This window comes from Pagrus major, chromosome 22 (genome assembly GCF_040436345.1).
Source record: "Pagrus major chromosome 22, Pma_NU_1.0".
NCBI classification, from domain to species: domain Eukaryota; kingdom Metazoa; phylum Chordata; class Actinopteri; order Spariformes; family Sparidae; genus Pagrus; species Pagrus major.
Window position 1 is genome coordinate 28,656,923 of NC_133236.1, and position 17,071 is coordinate 28,673,993.

A 17,071-nucleotide genomic window follows, 5' to 3' on the forward strand; every position below is an offset into this window, starting at 1 on the left:
TTCAGGAGACAGTTTCACAAACTATATGAAAGTCAAAGAGATGGCAAAACCTGGCACCTATTACCCACAATGCAACTGGAGGCAATTAATAGATAACATGCAGCTTCCTCTGCAGACACAAAAGGCTTTATGCTACTTTATTCACATGTGCAGTGTTACTCCCCAAGACCTGTAAACACACTTTAACAAGGGTACAACAAACCATGACTCATCGTTACAGATCTGTAATATTTATTTTGCCAACATAAAGATATCTTCAACACATGCATGTATCCACACAAAACACAGAAAGATTTCTTGAAAACTGCTGAATGTCGCCTGACAACCGCTCCAATCAGTCTTACCATAAAACAAAAGATTCAGTACTTTTCAAAGAATTATGAGGCGTTTTATCACAACAGATCTGTAACACAACAGCACATACTGACAACCACCACTGTATGAAGGCACTTTTAACAAGATGCTTGTAGAACAATGAAATTATTGGGTCAAAAGATAACGATGACCTGCGGGGTCAATCCAATAAATCAAAACTGCCACCGAGGACTTTGAGAACAAACAAAGAAAAACAAACTGAACTTGAGCCTGTTCGATTTAACTAAAAGCAAATGTAGTTGATACATTTCAATTTGACATATCTGATAAAGGCATATGAAGGAAACAGAAAAGTGTTTACTCCTTTGGCTGCTGCTCAACAGGCAGGATATCAGCAGAACCATCATTAATGATCAAAGAGAGATGAGTTATCTTCGTCAGCTGAGCCTCTAAAAGGGAAGAACAAAAACATCTTGTTTGGTAATTTGGTTTTGCATGCAGCGCATATCACAGTGGATTAAATCCTGCACAGGAAACAAAACAAGTAATGAAGATTAGAACAAACAAGAAGAAACAGTGCTTTAGAGCAGCTGACAGGAACTCTGATCATTTCCATGATAGCTGTGTGCTCAAAGTTGTGTACAAAGACGTGTTCAAGACCGATAAGAAAGTTCTTCTCACTTTCTTTGATATTTGCCGCATCTGCTTCACGCTAATATGTTAAGCATCAAGTTTAATTTTCAACTAAAATTACATCATTTTAACATTATTCATCAATATCATCACTTACCAAAACTGTCATCGGCAGAAAATGGTATTTCTTCATCAAGCTCACCATCGCTGAAATCCTGGAAAAAATGTATAGAGCTTACATTTGTGTAAACTGTGTTTGTTGGCATTTATTTGACATCTCCTGTCCTCTGCTGGACATGTAAACACACCGTGTTTCTCTTTTGGGGGCGCTGGAGGTCTAACACAACTAATAAAGTGCGTATACCTCCTGTGGAAGGTGCACTGCAAGCATCCAACATAGGCCTCATTTCTACTACATCCTGAGTGCCTAATTAACACCATGTAATGTCTATGAGTCCACAGCTACATACACTTCTTAATTCCAGACACCATCTGTCCATTTAACACCTTCAAGTATCAAAGTTATCTAAACACACGTGGACATTTTAACCCTGTGGACAAATTATAAAAGAATGAAGTCAACCATCAAAAGGCACTTTCCTCACAGTTACCTTCTCTGTGTGCACCAGCTGCTCACTGTCCTCCGTTTCAGATTCTTGTTGTGGGTCTGAAAGCACAAGTAGGAATCAGTACAAACGGGCTTACAAACAGAATATGGTTTATTTCTGCAGCCAAAGAATGGTATCGTGTTCACGGTCAAACATTTACTGTCGAACATTTACGTCCATGTGAAAATCACAACCGGTGTTAAAGGAGAGCAGACTTATTTGTCATTAATAAAATATTTAATTGGAAATTTAGTTATAGCATCAATCTCAACGCACGGCTGGCATATTAGGTTGTTACCTCTGCAGTCGTCTGTCAGACTGATCTGTCTGACGAGACAGGTCACCTCTTCAACCAGGTTTTCCTGAAAAGCAACAAAGACAGCGTCCCCTCATCAGTGATGTGATGTTCTGGGGTTTGATTTTAACACCGTTGATTGATCCTCATTACCAAATCTGGACAGCAAACTGTGCAGGCTTGTGGCTCAGCGTCAGATGGCAGAGCTGCAAACACAGAGGCAGGTGACACAAACATCATACTGTCATGTAGGTATGTTTCTAAATAGACTATAATGAATGCAAAGGATTCACGAGGAACATGAGTGGAAAAGAGACTCGTCAAGACCGTCAAGACCAATAATGGGCCGATCTGTAGACCAGGCCGATGAGTAGCTCTGGAGTTAGTATTAGTAAGCATTGGTCTGTGGAAAACCAGTGGTAAATAACACTTTCTTTTAGAATAGCTTCCCTGCTATTTTATTATTATTGCACATCCTATGTTACATTATGTCAAGTATGTTGTATTAGAAACAACTCACCAACTAATTGTTCATGAGGAAGCTCCATATAAGGAAGCGATTCATTTTGGTCCTGAAAATTAAAGACATTGCACCATTTAATGGAAAGAAAAACACGTTTAGACACATTCAGAATAGCAGCACAGTTTGTGCAGCACACTGGCAGGGAGGACCAAGAGGAGCAGCTTTTATCCAGAAGAGGCTTGTATGACAGTCTTTTACCATTTTATGTGCTTTTTCCATTAAATGCAAGCTCAGACCTTTCTCCACGTTTGCTTAATGTCTCCATAAATTCACTTTAATGAACATACGATTTTGGTCCCACAGCACCAACAGTCGTGTCATATGTCTTAAATTCTCACTTTCTCTCTTCTAACTTAAAACTACAATGCTGTTTTCATTCACCATTAAGTCCTTTCACTTTTACATTTTTCTGAATCACTGATGGCAGCTTATCAGATGGGAAGAATGGAAAGCTGGAGTTTTTAGATGGATGAAACAAACTGACTGTCGGCCGTGGTTGGTTAAAAGAAATATAACTCGCCCCTCAGTGTTTCTGTAACTGGCCTTTTCATGATGGCCACATTTATCATTTGAAAATCGTACAGTGTTCACCTCTGAATAGCCTCATGAGTTTAAAAGAGGTCTGTGTTTTACCCACCCTGAGCTGCACTTCAGTGACACCACAAAGCCTGCATCACACTATAAAAACCCTGCAGATGGCATGTCCTCACATGGAGAAACTCAATGTGAAGCAATTTACCATTTCCTCTGATGTCCCACTGCTGAGACAATCATCTCTTGCACCGGTGACATTGCGGTCTTCACTTGGCTTGTTTAGATCTGCAGCGCACAGGACAAAAGTCATTGATAACACAATATGAGCTGTGATGAGACTGATTAACTGGTAATCATGCTGCATGCCTGGCACATGCCTGGTCCCTGGAGTATTATACCTGTGCAGACATCTGTCAAACAGGCCAAATCTTCATCCTTGTCACCCTGAGCAGCAATAAAGACAAAATGTCAGACATGACAAGCTATGTAGTTCAAGTTGAGATTTCTGTGAATTGAAATCCTTTACCGAATCTTTAGAGGGAGTAGTGCAGGTGTGTAGCTCACTGGCTGTTGTGTCAGTGTCAGCATGCAGGGCTGCAGAAACACAAGGACAGATCTTTTAGATACATGAAGTGTTTCCCTGTTGCCCAAAGAGCCGCTTTTACTGGCACAAGTAAATGAGATTAAAATATTTTACGTTATACATTAAATGAACAACTCAGACAACAACAAGATTATGTCATCAAACCCGAATATGTATCCTCGTGACGAGCCAAGGTGTCCTCTTCATCCATCATGTCATTCTAAAACAGAGCAGATTATCCATCACTGACCTGAGGGCTTAGTCTAATGCAGAGTGTCAATGAGTGAATGATGTAAAACTGTTATGCACAGTTTTACACCCTGTTCACTTTTACTTTACTATTGGCAAAACCACCATCCAAAACACTGCATTTCCACAACATTACCTCAACATGTGTGGTAGCACACGGCACCTCCTCCTTTGGGACAGTATCTTCAGCTTCAATTCCCTGCTGTGTCATAGCATCTACGAAGACAATCACACTCCATCATCAAAATACAGTCACTGAAGAACACACAGTATGACATTTTACACTTATTTTAGTTCACCAAATGTATTTCCACCTACATTTGTGGAGTGGGACTCAAATAATTTTCCCCAACTGTCTATAAAGAAATACCCTCACCCTTAAAAATGATTCCCTTTTACAGATCATTCTAGAGCAGTACATGAGTGTTGTGTGGTTAAAAGTAAGAATTCCTCACCAGAGGCAGAAAGCTCAGAGGAGGGCAGCTCCAGTTCAGTCTGAATCTAAAATATGACAAAACATGAAAGTAAAATCAGGGAACTAAAATATCATGTCCTTGCAAGTATATTACAGGTTTTTCAAAATGTCTTGTATGGAGATACTGCATTTCCATAATCTTACCTCGAGGTGTGTGGTAACAAATGGCACCTCTTCCTTTGGGACACCATCTCCAGCTTCAGTTTCCTGTTCTGTCAGATCATATATGATCTGAAACATGGAGCACAAAAAGACCAAATGTCAATACATGTGTTACATGCATTCATCAAGTATTTCTTCTTAGGTAAATGTTTGTGTACAGTGTGAAACAGAGATGCAGAGAACATGTACCTGCTTCAAGTCTTCAGATTTGGTATCAGTTGTTTCCAGATCCAAGTTCTCCCTGGGACAGACAGCTTCACGGGGAACCTTAAGAACAAAATACTGTATCAGAATTCATCAAGTCTACCCATTTGTACTCAAGTCAGTGGTAATTTGTGTGTACATGTGCGTTGTTATTTGTTGGCATAAAGTCATTGTCACACATTTACCATTTTCACTGTTGTCGTACTGCTAAGAGGATTATCCCTCACGAGGGTGACCTCGCTGTCATCTCCCTGCTCACGCGGATCTGTGCAAAGAAAAAAGCAACAAACACAAAATGATTAGCTGTCTATATCACTGACCACAACTTAACAGGTGACCATCAGTTGTGATTTGACCAAATATTAAAGGCAGACAAAGTAAGAGTAGATGGATGATAGATACAATTTTACTTTCCATATTTACAAGATTTCCACATATTTACTTTAAGCTGCTCATTAAATGAAGGAAATGCATCATATTTTCTACTCATTAGAAACAAAGATAAGAGAAGAAATTAAATATGTTGCTTACCAGTAATAGTCATGTTGTCAAAGCTGCTATCCATGCTGTAGGTATTCACCTCTCCAGGCAAAGACTCCAAGCCAGTCGTTGCGATATCTGACTCATCCTTGGCTTCCGTAGGGTTCTCATCCAATGGAGAATTTAAGGCATCTGGCCCAACTGTGTCCATCCCTGAGGCACCTTCCTCTTCAGTGCCTTTGTCAGTTTCCACTGCACTCTTGTCACAGATCAAGGTCAAAACACCTTGGTCACTTTGGTTATTGGGTGGTGGTAGCGTGGTTTCATTCACATCACTATCACAAGGTAAAATGTCTTTAGGTTTGGTTTGAGAGACCATTGTAGTGGCAACTATGTTCACCCCTTCATTGAAAACAGTTTCTCTTAGGCTCTCTGTCGTTCTCAGTATTTGAGGTCCAGTGGTCACGCTGCATTCTGACAAAATCTGATCCTTCTTTTCTTCTTGGGACTCCACAAAAGACTCAGAATGAAGATTATCTTCAGAGCTTTTGCTGAGCTCCAAACTACTGGCTAGTTTGTGGATGTCATCTGCTGTTTGAGTGTCAACAAGTTCACCAGCGCTCTGCTTTTCACTGTAGTCTCCCTGAGGGTGATCGCCAGCAACAGCAGTATCCTTTTCTTGACATTCATGAGACTCTAGCTGATCCTCGGGTGTTGCAGTCTCTTTCAAAGATGGGTCACACTGCAGTGGTGTTTCGTATGAAGTGGTGGGTCCCACATCACCAGATTTGTTTTCTGTCGCAGAGCTCTTCCACCAGGTTTTCAGAGCCTCATTTATCACCTGGCCCTCGCATTCCATCTGCACAAGGCATTTGATTTTTCTTTCTTCTCTTGTTACTCTAGATACAGTCAGCTGTAACGCTTTGTCTGTTGTAAGCGCTGACAACTCATCTACTGCACCACTGTCCCAGGATCCATGTGAAGCACCAAAGCCTTCAAGCTCACACAAAAATGCCTGTTGAGGAGTTTCCATCAGGTCAGTAGGCATTTCCCTCACATCTGTAACATTGACTTGGGACTTGTTTCCATAGTCTACAAAGAGAACTGACAACATGTCTCCATCTTTGTCGATGACCTCTGCACGGTACCACAGATGATCATCTGCAAAGAGAGCAATACATGGGCAGCCAGGGGAGAGAGAGCCTGGGAGGATAGGTTTGTGATCGGCTGCATCCCCAACTTCTGAGACACTTAATGTTAACTTATCAAGCTCTTCTGAGTCTGCAAGCTGACACCAAAATGTCTGAGCATCATTGACAGTTGTGATGTAAACCTCTAACTTTTGTCCCTCTAAAAGCTCTCGCTGGTGGTAACATAGAGAACAGGAGCTCAAGAGCGATGACTGTGAGTTCTCTGGTACTTGCCCGATGTCAGAGTGCTGGGCAGGTTTTTCCTTAACTTGTTCAAGTTTCTCTAAAGTGATTTCAGAACCATCAGTTGAACATCTAGCAGGTACTTTACACTTGATATTCACACCACTGTCTTCAACACTTACTTCCCACACAGATCCTGTCTGCCTGATGAACTGGCACTTGAGCACCTTTTCTCCATTACCGCCAATGTCTTCTCTGAAAGCTGACATCACATCTGGATCAAGCACTCTCTCTTTTCCAAGAGCTGCAGCGTCACTCAGCATACAGTGTGTGCTGTACATGGGAAGGTTCAAGAAATCCGAATCGAGTCTGCCTAACTTGGAAAATGGCATCACTGCCGTATTTCCAAAATCAACAAACTCAACAAGAGCCATTGCATTGCTGTGAATTTCTCTTACAACTGCTCGGTACCATGAGGAATCATCTAGGAACTCTGCTTGAACAAGGTCACCTTGATGCACATCTTTGATGTCTGCTTTGGGGGTGGATTGGGGGTCATTGAGCTTTTCAGCAAGGGAGAATAGTTCATCCTCCTCTCTGACAAGTTGGACGTAGAAACTCAGTGGGCTGTTGCAGTGTGAGACATAAACATCTGCTTCCATACCTGATGTGATAGACTTTGAGGGCAGGTCTGCCAGTTGAGGGAGTTTTCCAACATCACTCTTCTTTACAGATTCTTTGCCAGGTGATTTGGACTTAATGAGCTGTTTAGTTTCTGAAAGAGGACTCTCTTTCTTTGGTTTGATACAGGTACCTGCCAGCTCAGAACCATTTCCCATATTACTTGGTTTGCTTTCACATGACTGCCTTTGGTGTGGAGGTCTGTAAAGCTCTAACGGAGCAGCTTTGACCTTCTGACCATTTTCACAAACGTGGTGCAAAGGCTTCCGTGCAGACTGCAGTTTCACGTCGGCATCCCTCACTTGATGTCTTGGTTTTGGAGCAGAGACATTTTTCTTGATGGTTTGAGTGTGATCTTCTATCTCTACAGCTTGAGTCTTTCTTGCATGGCTTTCAGAAGCTTCAAGTCTTCTCTGACCCTGGCAGACAAGCTCTTCTGTGTGCATCTCAATCTGGAACATCTTCTTGATTTTTGAATTAATCTGAGTGTTTCCATCATACAGCTCAACCAACAGTTTCCCATCAGGTTCTCGGGCCACTACAAGTGCTCGGAATTTACACTCTGTGGCACTTGTCTCAAACCAGCTGTTGACCTCGCTCTCAACATTGGCAGGGACATCAGAGAGACCACACACAAGTGCTTGTACAGGCACAGACATTATGTCATTAGCCTCTCTGGGAATTGGAAGCAAGTCAGATTTTTCCACCTCAAGACTGTCACCATAATCCACAAAATGAACCAGAATAGCTGGCTTTGTGGCCTTGATTTGTCCCCTGTACCACTGCCCATCAGTGTACCTCGCAAAACACAGAGTTCCACGGACTGTTGGGAGCTGAACACTCTCGAGCTGAAGGCAGAGATTGTTCACTTTGATTTTGAGATCTTTTGTCACATCGGCGTTCCTCTCGAGGTGGCAGTAGAACTGATTGACATTGTTCACACATGTCACCGTGACCTGTTCCTCTGTTCCAGTTTTGACGTTGTGCGTTGAGTAGTAGTATGTGTCCAAGCGGAAAGATGACCCAGCGCCTATCTTGGGAGGTGTACTTTTGACCAGACTGACCATACTGGTAGAGATGCTCTCAAAGGGAGTCTCTAGATCCACAATGTTGAAAACAATCTTCTTCTCACTGTACATAACAGCATATATGGTGCACTTCAAAATCACAAGGCTGGATGCAGCGGTTTCCACAAAGCTGTGGAACATTGATGTTGCTTCTTCATTCCACTTAGTTTTGGCAGACGTGGGGTCAACTGGGTTAAACACACTACATCGAAAAGCTTGGCCATGCAGAGCTAGGAATTCAGGGTAAATTCTCCTCAGTTCATAGAGAGAGACTGTCTCTGTTTGGCCGTAGTCAACAAACAACACGTCCACATGAGGCGTTTCATGTCTGTGAATTACAAGGGCTCTGTACCACATCCCATTATTCGGGTGGCGAGCAACACAAGCTGTCTCAACAAGAGGTTGGAACTTGCTGCCTGCGTAATGAGCCTGTATTTCATGCATGAGCAACTTCAAGTGTCCTGCATTTTGAACTAGTTGGCACCAAAAATCATTTGGGCTTTCAATGTAGGACACATTAACATCAAGGACACTTCCGATGGAAAACATTTGCTCCTTGAATGAAGGAGTGCTCCTTTCATTACTGGCAGGGCAAACTGTGTTTAGGGTCTGGCACATTCCCTTGTTCCTGGATACACCTGATAGTCTGGCATCAGGAAGCTGCGTGGGAAGCAGAAAAGCAGGGTGTGTGGTCATTTTGGCTTTGGGTTGTCTTTGTGTTTCAGCCCGTTCAGCAAAGCCAGAACTACACATCAGCATACTGAGATCTTTATCTACCTGTACTTTAGGATCTGTTAGTTGGACAACATAGCCCTCATCATGTTTTGCTGTCACGTGTACATTTAGTGTTTTATCTGTGACTGCTTTGATGAAAAAGTCACAGGCACTTTGACTCCATCTTCCATCTTTTGGCCTGATACCAGCCAGAGAGCATTTCAGTGCAAGACATGGCAGCTTTTTGAACTCGTCAGGAAGGGCCTTGATGTTATTTCTGTCAACCACTTCAGTGTTTCCATAATCAACAAAGAACACCTCGATTTGTGTCTTACCAACCTCAGCCACAGTTGCTCTGTAGAAATTACCATCTTCTGAATTGGCAGCACAGTAGAGCCCAACTGTTGGATTTTTCACCAAATGTTCATTCACTGAATCTTTGTACAAATGGTAGATACTATCCATAAGTTCATCCAATTCGTTTGCATAGTTCTCTGTTTGGATCCAAAACTCTGATGGATCAGAAACATGCTGAACGACTGCCACATGAGAGGAGCTGAGAGAGAGGTCTTCAGCTGGCAACGTCTTCACTCTTCTTTGCCCTCCTTCTTCCTCTACAGCCCGTCCAGGAGTTAACATCTTTCTTTGATTTGCCTCCTGCTGGCCTGGATGCTGATGGCTGTATGCAGTGTTACGGATGGCATAATCTCCAAGTGTTTTTTCGCACTTCAGTGAACAGCTCTCCTTTGACCCAAACAAGTTGTTAATGTTTGTGTTTTCATCACTATACAGCGTGACATACTGAACACCCTCAGAGATGCTTTGGTACTCAAATTTGGCGATCGCTGTCTTGTACAGAAGAAGGGTCCTGAGATAGTCAATCTGACTGCTTGTCCATCCAACCCCTTTGTCAAGAATTCCATACAGGGAGCAGACGTAAGTCACAACAGGCAGCCTGAAGAACTCTGCAGCCAGTGGTCTAATATGCTCCACTTGAACAAACTGTTTGGTTCCATAGTCAACGTTCAACACTTCCACCATTTTGTTAGTTGGGAGAACCTGTTGTAGTACAGAGCGGTACCACCTGCCATCACTTCCTCTTGCAGCACAAGGAAACCCAATCATTTCTGGACCAACGATGCAATTGGTAATTCTGCCCTCACAGGACTTTGTGATTTGCTCAGAGAGTTTCTTCAACTCTTGCGAGAACACCTTCAACTGGCAAAAAATCCTCTGTGGGTTTGTCACATCTGTGACTATGACTGTCTCCACGGTTCCTGCTAGCAGCTCTGGGTACATGAAGACTTCCTTCTTCTGCAGTCGCTCACCACCTCTGTGTTGAGACACTATGGCTCCACTTTGTGACTGCAGTGACATGAGAACAAAGTCCTGGAACATGTCTGGAGACAACATCTTGGCAATTCCCATCTCATACATTTGTTTAGATATGCAAGGGATGTGGATGACAAATGTTCTGTGTGCCACCAGTACATCTTGCACATGTGCCTTCACAGATTTTCCAGAGAGAGATCTCAGAAACTCAAGAGCCACAGGAGACCATCTGTTTTCAGGTGAAAGGGGTAACACATTAGCTAGCACACAAAATTCCACCTCAGGTGGCAGTTGGAAATGCTTCTTCTTACCCCATGCCAGCTTACTTGTGGTGGTATTATGCGACACCCCTTTGTCAATGAGGAACACACTGTATTTTGCGCCATTCCTTGTGACTATGCGAGACCGGTACCAAGTACCATCTATCTGGATCAAGCACTCATCACCAGGATTTCCTTCAAGCTCTTGAAATGCGTTTCCAGGAGACTGAATGTCTTTGGCCAGGGACTCATAATCTGCTGTCCTCTCCTGGCTAAATTTTCCCCAGAACTCCACAAGGACACAAAGGGGATGCAAGTGAACCTTGGTTATGAAAACAGTTACATCTGATCCTCGTGTAGGCAATCCTTGGACTGAGGACATTTTGGCAGTTTCATGAAGTCAAGCTACCCATGATGTATCATCTCTCATCAACACAACCGGGGGAACACTGGATGTTATCTGGAAAAAAAACAAAACAAATAAAAATAAGAGCACACAACACACGCACAAGAAAACATTAAAGCCCCCTTCCAATGTATTTTAGTATTTTTATGATATTTCATATTTTTCGACAAAAACGCAATTTTGTGCTCAAAGTCACAAAATTTAAACGGTTGCTAAAATGGAGTAATGACAACCTCCAACAGGTTTATAGTTTAATAAACAGGGCAGTGCGTAGCGTGTGGGTGATCAAGAAAGAGAAAGCAAGAGAAGCACAGATCGCTACAGTAACAGCGTTCAGAGCAGACGGGTGATAGGCAAAGTTTAGCAGAAGTTCTCTTGTGGCTGTAAACATACAGTTCAGCTCACATTTTGATCATGAATAAACTCTGTAGCTCCTCAATACACAAGAAGAACTATTGTTTAATGACAGCTATCACTTTCCCTGCTAATATTCATGCTGCTTATCCATGAAAAAAAAAAATCAATGTTATCGCTTGATCTTGCTAAAACGGCAGTGTGGTTGTGATGGTAATCATGACATATGACTTTTAACCAAGCCCCCACTCTTTGTTTGAGAGAGACCGCTGACCGTTAGACAGGAAGAAAAACTGACTGAAGGGGGGCTTTAAACACAACATCGCCCCTCGCTTCCTCTTATTTACCTGCATTTTAGAAGACAAATCGTGATTAGGGCTGCATCTCCTTAATAAATATGATCAATACAATTTATGTTAAGCCCCAGATGCTGATATGAAATTGCTTATTTCTGAAAAAAATGTTTTATGTCTGCCTAATGTTACAATGGGTTACATGCTGAAAGCATTACAATAGTCTGCATGCAGGTAAAACTACAGAAATTAACATCCTAACTTCTTAAGAGGCTACATTTGAGACTCAAGTGAAAAATGAGACCTTCACCATCTTACTCGGGTGCCTATACAAGCCTGAGGATGATTAGTTTAATAGTGTAATGTTGTTTGATAACTTCAGCTACTAATTATTTTGCAGATGACATGCTGCATCACAGCCAAAGTAGCACTTTTTTAAAAATCAATTTATTTGTGAGCAATCAGATTTAAAAAATAAATAAATAAATAAAAAATACAGATTCTGATCATCTGAAAAATTCGAATTATCGGCTCAGATAATCAGCCAGGTCGATAATCACTTGACCCATGTCATTAGGCTCACATTAAGGAACTGCTTTATCCTCCTGCTTGCCCTGTGACACAAGATGAGTCATACCAGCAGAGGAAAACACCTAATATTTGCTGCCTGCATATCTTCAAAAAAAAGACAACACTCTCAGGTTACATACCCCAACACGCTATAACAATCTGGAGAAAAACACAAGCATTTCTTCAGCCATTTTTACTTTTTAAAATTTAATTTGTAGAAATCAAATACTTAGAAGAATATCTTTACAACTGACTGACTTAATGTTACACCACAATCCTTAACTACACTAAGCTGACCACGTTTACAGCGAATAAAACTGGATTTAAGTCTCTGAAGACCTGAGGTTTGACATTTAGGGTAAACAGATGAGGCAAATTCATGATTATTGAGCTGTCATACAAGTTAGCACAGGCTAACAAACGTTAGCGGGCTGGTTGTAATCGGCAGTGAAGTTGTAGCTAACTCATTTGTTACAATCACGAATTGGAGTAATTCATTTCATAGTTTTCCGTCAAAATAATCCCGTTACATTTAACTTAACCACAACAAAGGCATGTGAGCTAGTTTCATCCAGATGTAGACAGCTAGGAAAGCTGCTAACGTTAGCCACCTGAATTAGCATCACGTACTTCGACCGTGACGCCATTTTAGCGTGAAAATGAATCTGCATTTGACATTGACTGTGGACAAATTAGCACGTCAGCTTAGATTTACACATTCACATCAACTCAAGACAGACTTGGCACACAATAACTCACCCGTTTTATTGCAGGAGCTGCCGCCGAGTCTTCTCAAAGCCGAGACGATGGCGGAACGTACAAAAACGTTAGCTAACCTAGCTAACCTAGCCAAAACACACGCACACACACACAGCAACCGGCGGCGCTAACGTCTTCCCGACCGCCCGAACTTTGCAGATTCCGACTCCACGGAAGTTGTTCCGGTGTGTTTTTTTCTCCTGTTGTGACAGATGATCCGTTTAACCGCCTCTGGAAATGTTTTAGTGTCGCTACGACTCCGACAAACCGCACAGCAAAGCGACGTTAGCTGTCAGTTAGCGGCTAACGTCACGCAGCGGAGGATCGAGCGCGTGCAGAGGACGCTGAACGTGACCCGGAAGTGCCGCCGCCGCCCCGGCACGTGCACATCCACTAATTAAACTAATTAATAAAAATACACAGAATAACAACAACTGTATAAACATGTGTTTTTCTTTTATTGCTCTGTATAATTTAAAGGCAGCTGACAAAAATATAATTAATGTTAATCAGATAAGGCTTCAGCCCACACCTCACAGTCCTGTTTTGTTTATTTGTTTTTGTTTGTTTGTTTTGTTTTCTAAAGCTATAAAGCATTATGTGAATTTACAAAATGACACAAAAAACAAGCAATAGTATTTTTCATAATTATTTTATTTTTTTAAAAAGAGAAACAACAGATTTATGTAGAAGCCTGGCTCTGATCCTCATAGTGTTTTCACCAGGTCCAGATTGATCTTATTTTCATTTCCCGCTATCAGATGAAAGCTGCTCGACACGTCACATTATAGACACTCATTTTAACTTGTGCTGATGTTATTTCACACTGCAGTTAATCAATACAACAATCAAACCTGTCCTGTTTAAATGTTCAGAGGTCGAGGGCGACCATGTCCTCCTCGCTGACAGCTGCCATTCAGAATAATACCAGCATGGTGCAGGCAGCTTAATCACACTCCTTAATATTTCTTTTCATTTATGAAGTAGGAAAATGTTTTTAATACATCACAAATAGAGATCATGCATGACTGTTATTGTGTCTTTTCCGTTGCAGACACACACACACAGATTGAACTAGCTCAAAAGTGTTTTATGTTACGAGGAACTGGCAAACGACTGCAACAACTAGCAATCATTTCTAAACGCTGTCGAATACTGTGAGCTGTGCCTTCATCTGGTTGGTGTAACTAATGTCTTGTCTGTTAAATTGATCAGGAACATGTTGTGGTTCAAAGAAACACTTTCGAAGGGCTGATGAGGAAAGTGTTGCCTCAGGAGTTACTTCACCAGCACCTTCCTCTACACAGACAGGCTCTCACTGCGTGTACAGATAAGTATAGTGTGCATAATCATCTGTTCAGCTAAACATAATATGTGGAGAAGAGCAGTAGATTAATGTCACCATAGATTTTCTTTATTTTGTCAATCAAGTTTGATTTGAACACAGATTGATTCTGGTCTAAACGACACACAACGAACCTTCAGTCTTGCATAACCACGATTACCAACAGAAGTAAAGCTAGTGTTTATCATTTCATCATGCTGCAGACCTGCCACACAGACTCTTCTGCAATCTTGTCCCCAACCACAAGAATCAGCAAGTCTGCTTTCAGCATGTCCGTCTGAATCGTCGCCCCCACCACTGAAGGTAACAGAAAGTCTAGTGTTCATACCTCATGTTGCCCAAACTGCAGTCGCCAAAGGTTGAACCTGTGTAATTATATGCAAGTGTTTTTATGTGCATGTTTTGTTCTATGCAAAAATGAAGATAAGTGACGCTGACACACCTCAGCTGTCTTTGGTGCATCTCTGTGGCTGAAATGGCTGAATTACACCAGAGGAGGGCGCCAATGAGCCATAATGAATTAAAAGTACTGTGCATCCTGTGAGTCAGATTTCTAATAGTGTCAGACTGTAACGTTGGGTGATCTTGTTCACTTGATGACTGCTCAGACAACCTGGGTACATAAGTGTGCAAAAATATAGTGAAACAGACGATCTAATAATTACAAACGGATGTAACTCGTGAGAGAATATTAAATTCCCGAGGCAGTGAAGCCAGTGACACCTGAAGGACTTTCTTCTGGTTGTTTTGTGACAGCTGTCCTACCAAACCATTGTGCAATAATGTCTGTCAGCTTAATGTGGAGAAACCTGCTTCTCATACAGGTGGCTGAATGTGGAATCAGCACTAATCATGTCGCACAAAATGCTTATTTGGTGTGCCACTTTTATCTCTACATTGTGTGAAAACTCGTGACGTTCTTTCTCTCTCATGGATGTGCACGTCAGTAAAAGTCATGGGAACAGAATTGTGAAATGTAGCCGAGGTTATTTACTGCTGCAAACATCTACAACATCTACTGGAGAGCGACTGGAAACGGTTATAATTATATATCATAATGCATACTTCATATGTCCTGAGAGCACTTTATCACAGGCGCTACAGGCACAGTGGGACACCCTTTGTATTCTGACATGATAAACACAGAGAAAGTTAAAAAGATAAGTAATTTCAATCTTTTAATTTCAGTTAAAGTGTTACAATTCAGATACTTAATGAATATAAATCAATTGGATTCATTCAGCATTCATAGGTCTATGGTTACATTAGTAATTTCAACTTTTCAACACTGAAATAAGAAGAGGACCTTTCAGTCTGTCCTCGCTGCACTTATTCCACTTTGTCCCTTCCATCGTCCTCGCCTCTGTTCTCCTGTCTGTCCTTACTTTTTTTTGCATTGATTGTGGGAGGAAGCCGGAGCACCCGGAGAGAACCCACACTGACACGGGGAGAACATGCAGCCACTGGGTGCAGCTGCTTTCCAGCACAGACTTCAGTCAGTATGGGTATCTGACCTTTCATAGAAGTAGATCATGCCGTATTCGTTTATGTCCTCTGGTCTGGTTAATGTGAGCGAACCGTTCACTATGGTGGGAACTTGATCAGTATACAAATGTGACCACATGCACTGGCCGTAAATGTCGTGACATACAGCAGACGACAGGCTGTATAACTGCACCCGGTCTGCATCCACAGGAACTTCTACAAACGGTGATGGAGTCACGTGGTCTCTGAAGACCAATCCATAGGCGGTTTCTCGAGGGAAGTAAAGGGTCAAAATGTCAGGACTGTTCCACACTGTGGCTCTCTCTAGGAGGGATCCACATGCCATGCATTGTCCTGAGTGCTGAGAGAAAGCACGTTTGAGAAGAGCTGAAACTGAAAACCCGTTGTGTTCATCTCGCTCTCGTTGTAAAGTGTAAATGTTACCCAGACCTGAGGTGCTCGATGTGGTGACATTACAACTCTTACACCTGCTTTGTTCTCGAGCCACAATAGCTGTTTGCACTCCACAGGTGTCTAACCAGCGCAGCAACGGATCTAACAGATCGATGGGATCATTCCTCTGGAGCAGTTTCAGCGCCGGCAGCTTCTTACTTAATTCTGCCAAAGTCCAGTAAATGTCCCTCAGTTCGAAATGCATCCCAGGGTTATTGAGGGCTGTCAGGAACAGCCTCGCAAATTTTGGTGTCGCCGATAATTCTGTGAAAGACTCTGTGGGTTGGTCCCTTAAATGTTCCTGCACAGCAGACAGGTGTAGTGTGGCCGGTAATGGTGCATTCATCCAGGAAGTATTAAATCCATCTGGAAACCTGCAGATGTCCTCGAGGGCATTTCTGGAACTTTTTGCTCTGGCTGTAGTTCTGCTCACTTCTTCATCACTGGACCTTTTAACACGTGGCTCTGTTTCTCTGACATCTCCTGTTGTTGAAGTGTCTGAAACATCTGGGTCATGTGCAGAAGCAGCAGTGGTTTGTGGGATTGCCTCTGATGCTGTGATGCCAGATGTTGAATCAGTAACCTGCTTGGTGGGCTCAGCAGCTTCTGGGCTAATTTCCTTGTCTTTCTCTTTTACTTCTGCAAAGTACTCAACAAGTTTTCTGGTACCTTTAGTGACTAAAGCACCCCCGACGAAGCCTAGTGGTAGCATGATGCTGCGAGACATCTCTGTCTGTGTGAGAGGAGTGTCCAGTCTCCAGGTCCAAGTGTGTGTGAAGTGTCTGTGTGTTAAACACCTGTAGATCCTGTCAGCACATTCTGACCAATCAAAGACATCAGAGAGATCAAAGAGATCAGAAAACATTCCAGAATGTGATGGAACTTTTACTTGAGTAATCCATTTTATGTTTACTTTCT

The 17,071-nt window shown here is 42.2% G+C and overlaps 1 protein-coding gene across 1 annotated transcript; it reads right to left on the reverse strand.

The window, feature by feature from the left end:
• Nucleotides 1-186: 186 nt before the first annotated feature.
• tdrd6a (tudor domain containing 6a) lies at nt 187-13,219 on the reverse strand. The gene is made up of 17 exons (XM_073492309.1): nt 12,871-13,219; nt 5,113-10,948; nt 4,767-4,846; nt 4,567-4,644; nt 4,360-4,446; nt 4,196-4,241; nt 3,877-3,956; nt 3,657-3,711; nt 3,435-3,502; nt 3,307-3,352; nt 3,114-3,193; nt 2,372-2,423; nt 2,005-2,057; nt 1,855-1,918; nt 1,560-1,615; nt 1,106-1,163; nt 187-764 (listed from the first exon to the last, which is right to left on the reverse strand). The coding sequence occupies exons 2-17, from the start codon at nt 10,868-10,870 to the stop codon at nt 673-675; spliced, it is 6,753 nt and encodes a 2,250-aa protein (XP_073348410.1). The 5' UTR covers nt 10,871-10,948; nt 12,871-13,219; the 3' UTR covers nt 187-672.
• Nucleotides 13,220-17,071: the final 3,852 nt, after the last annotated feature.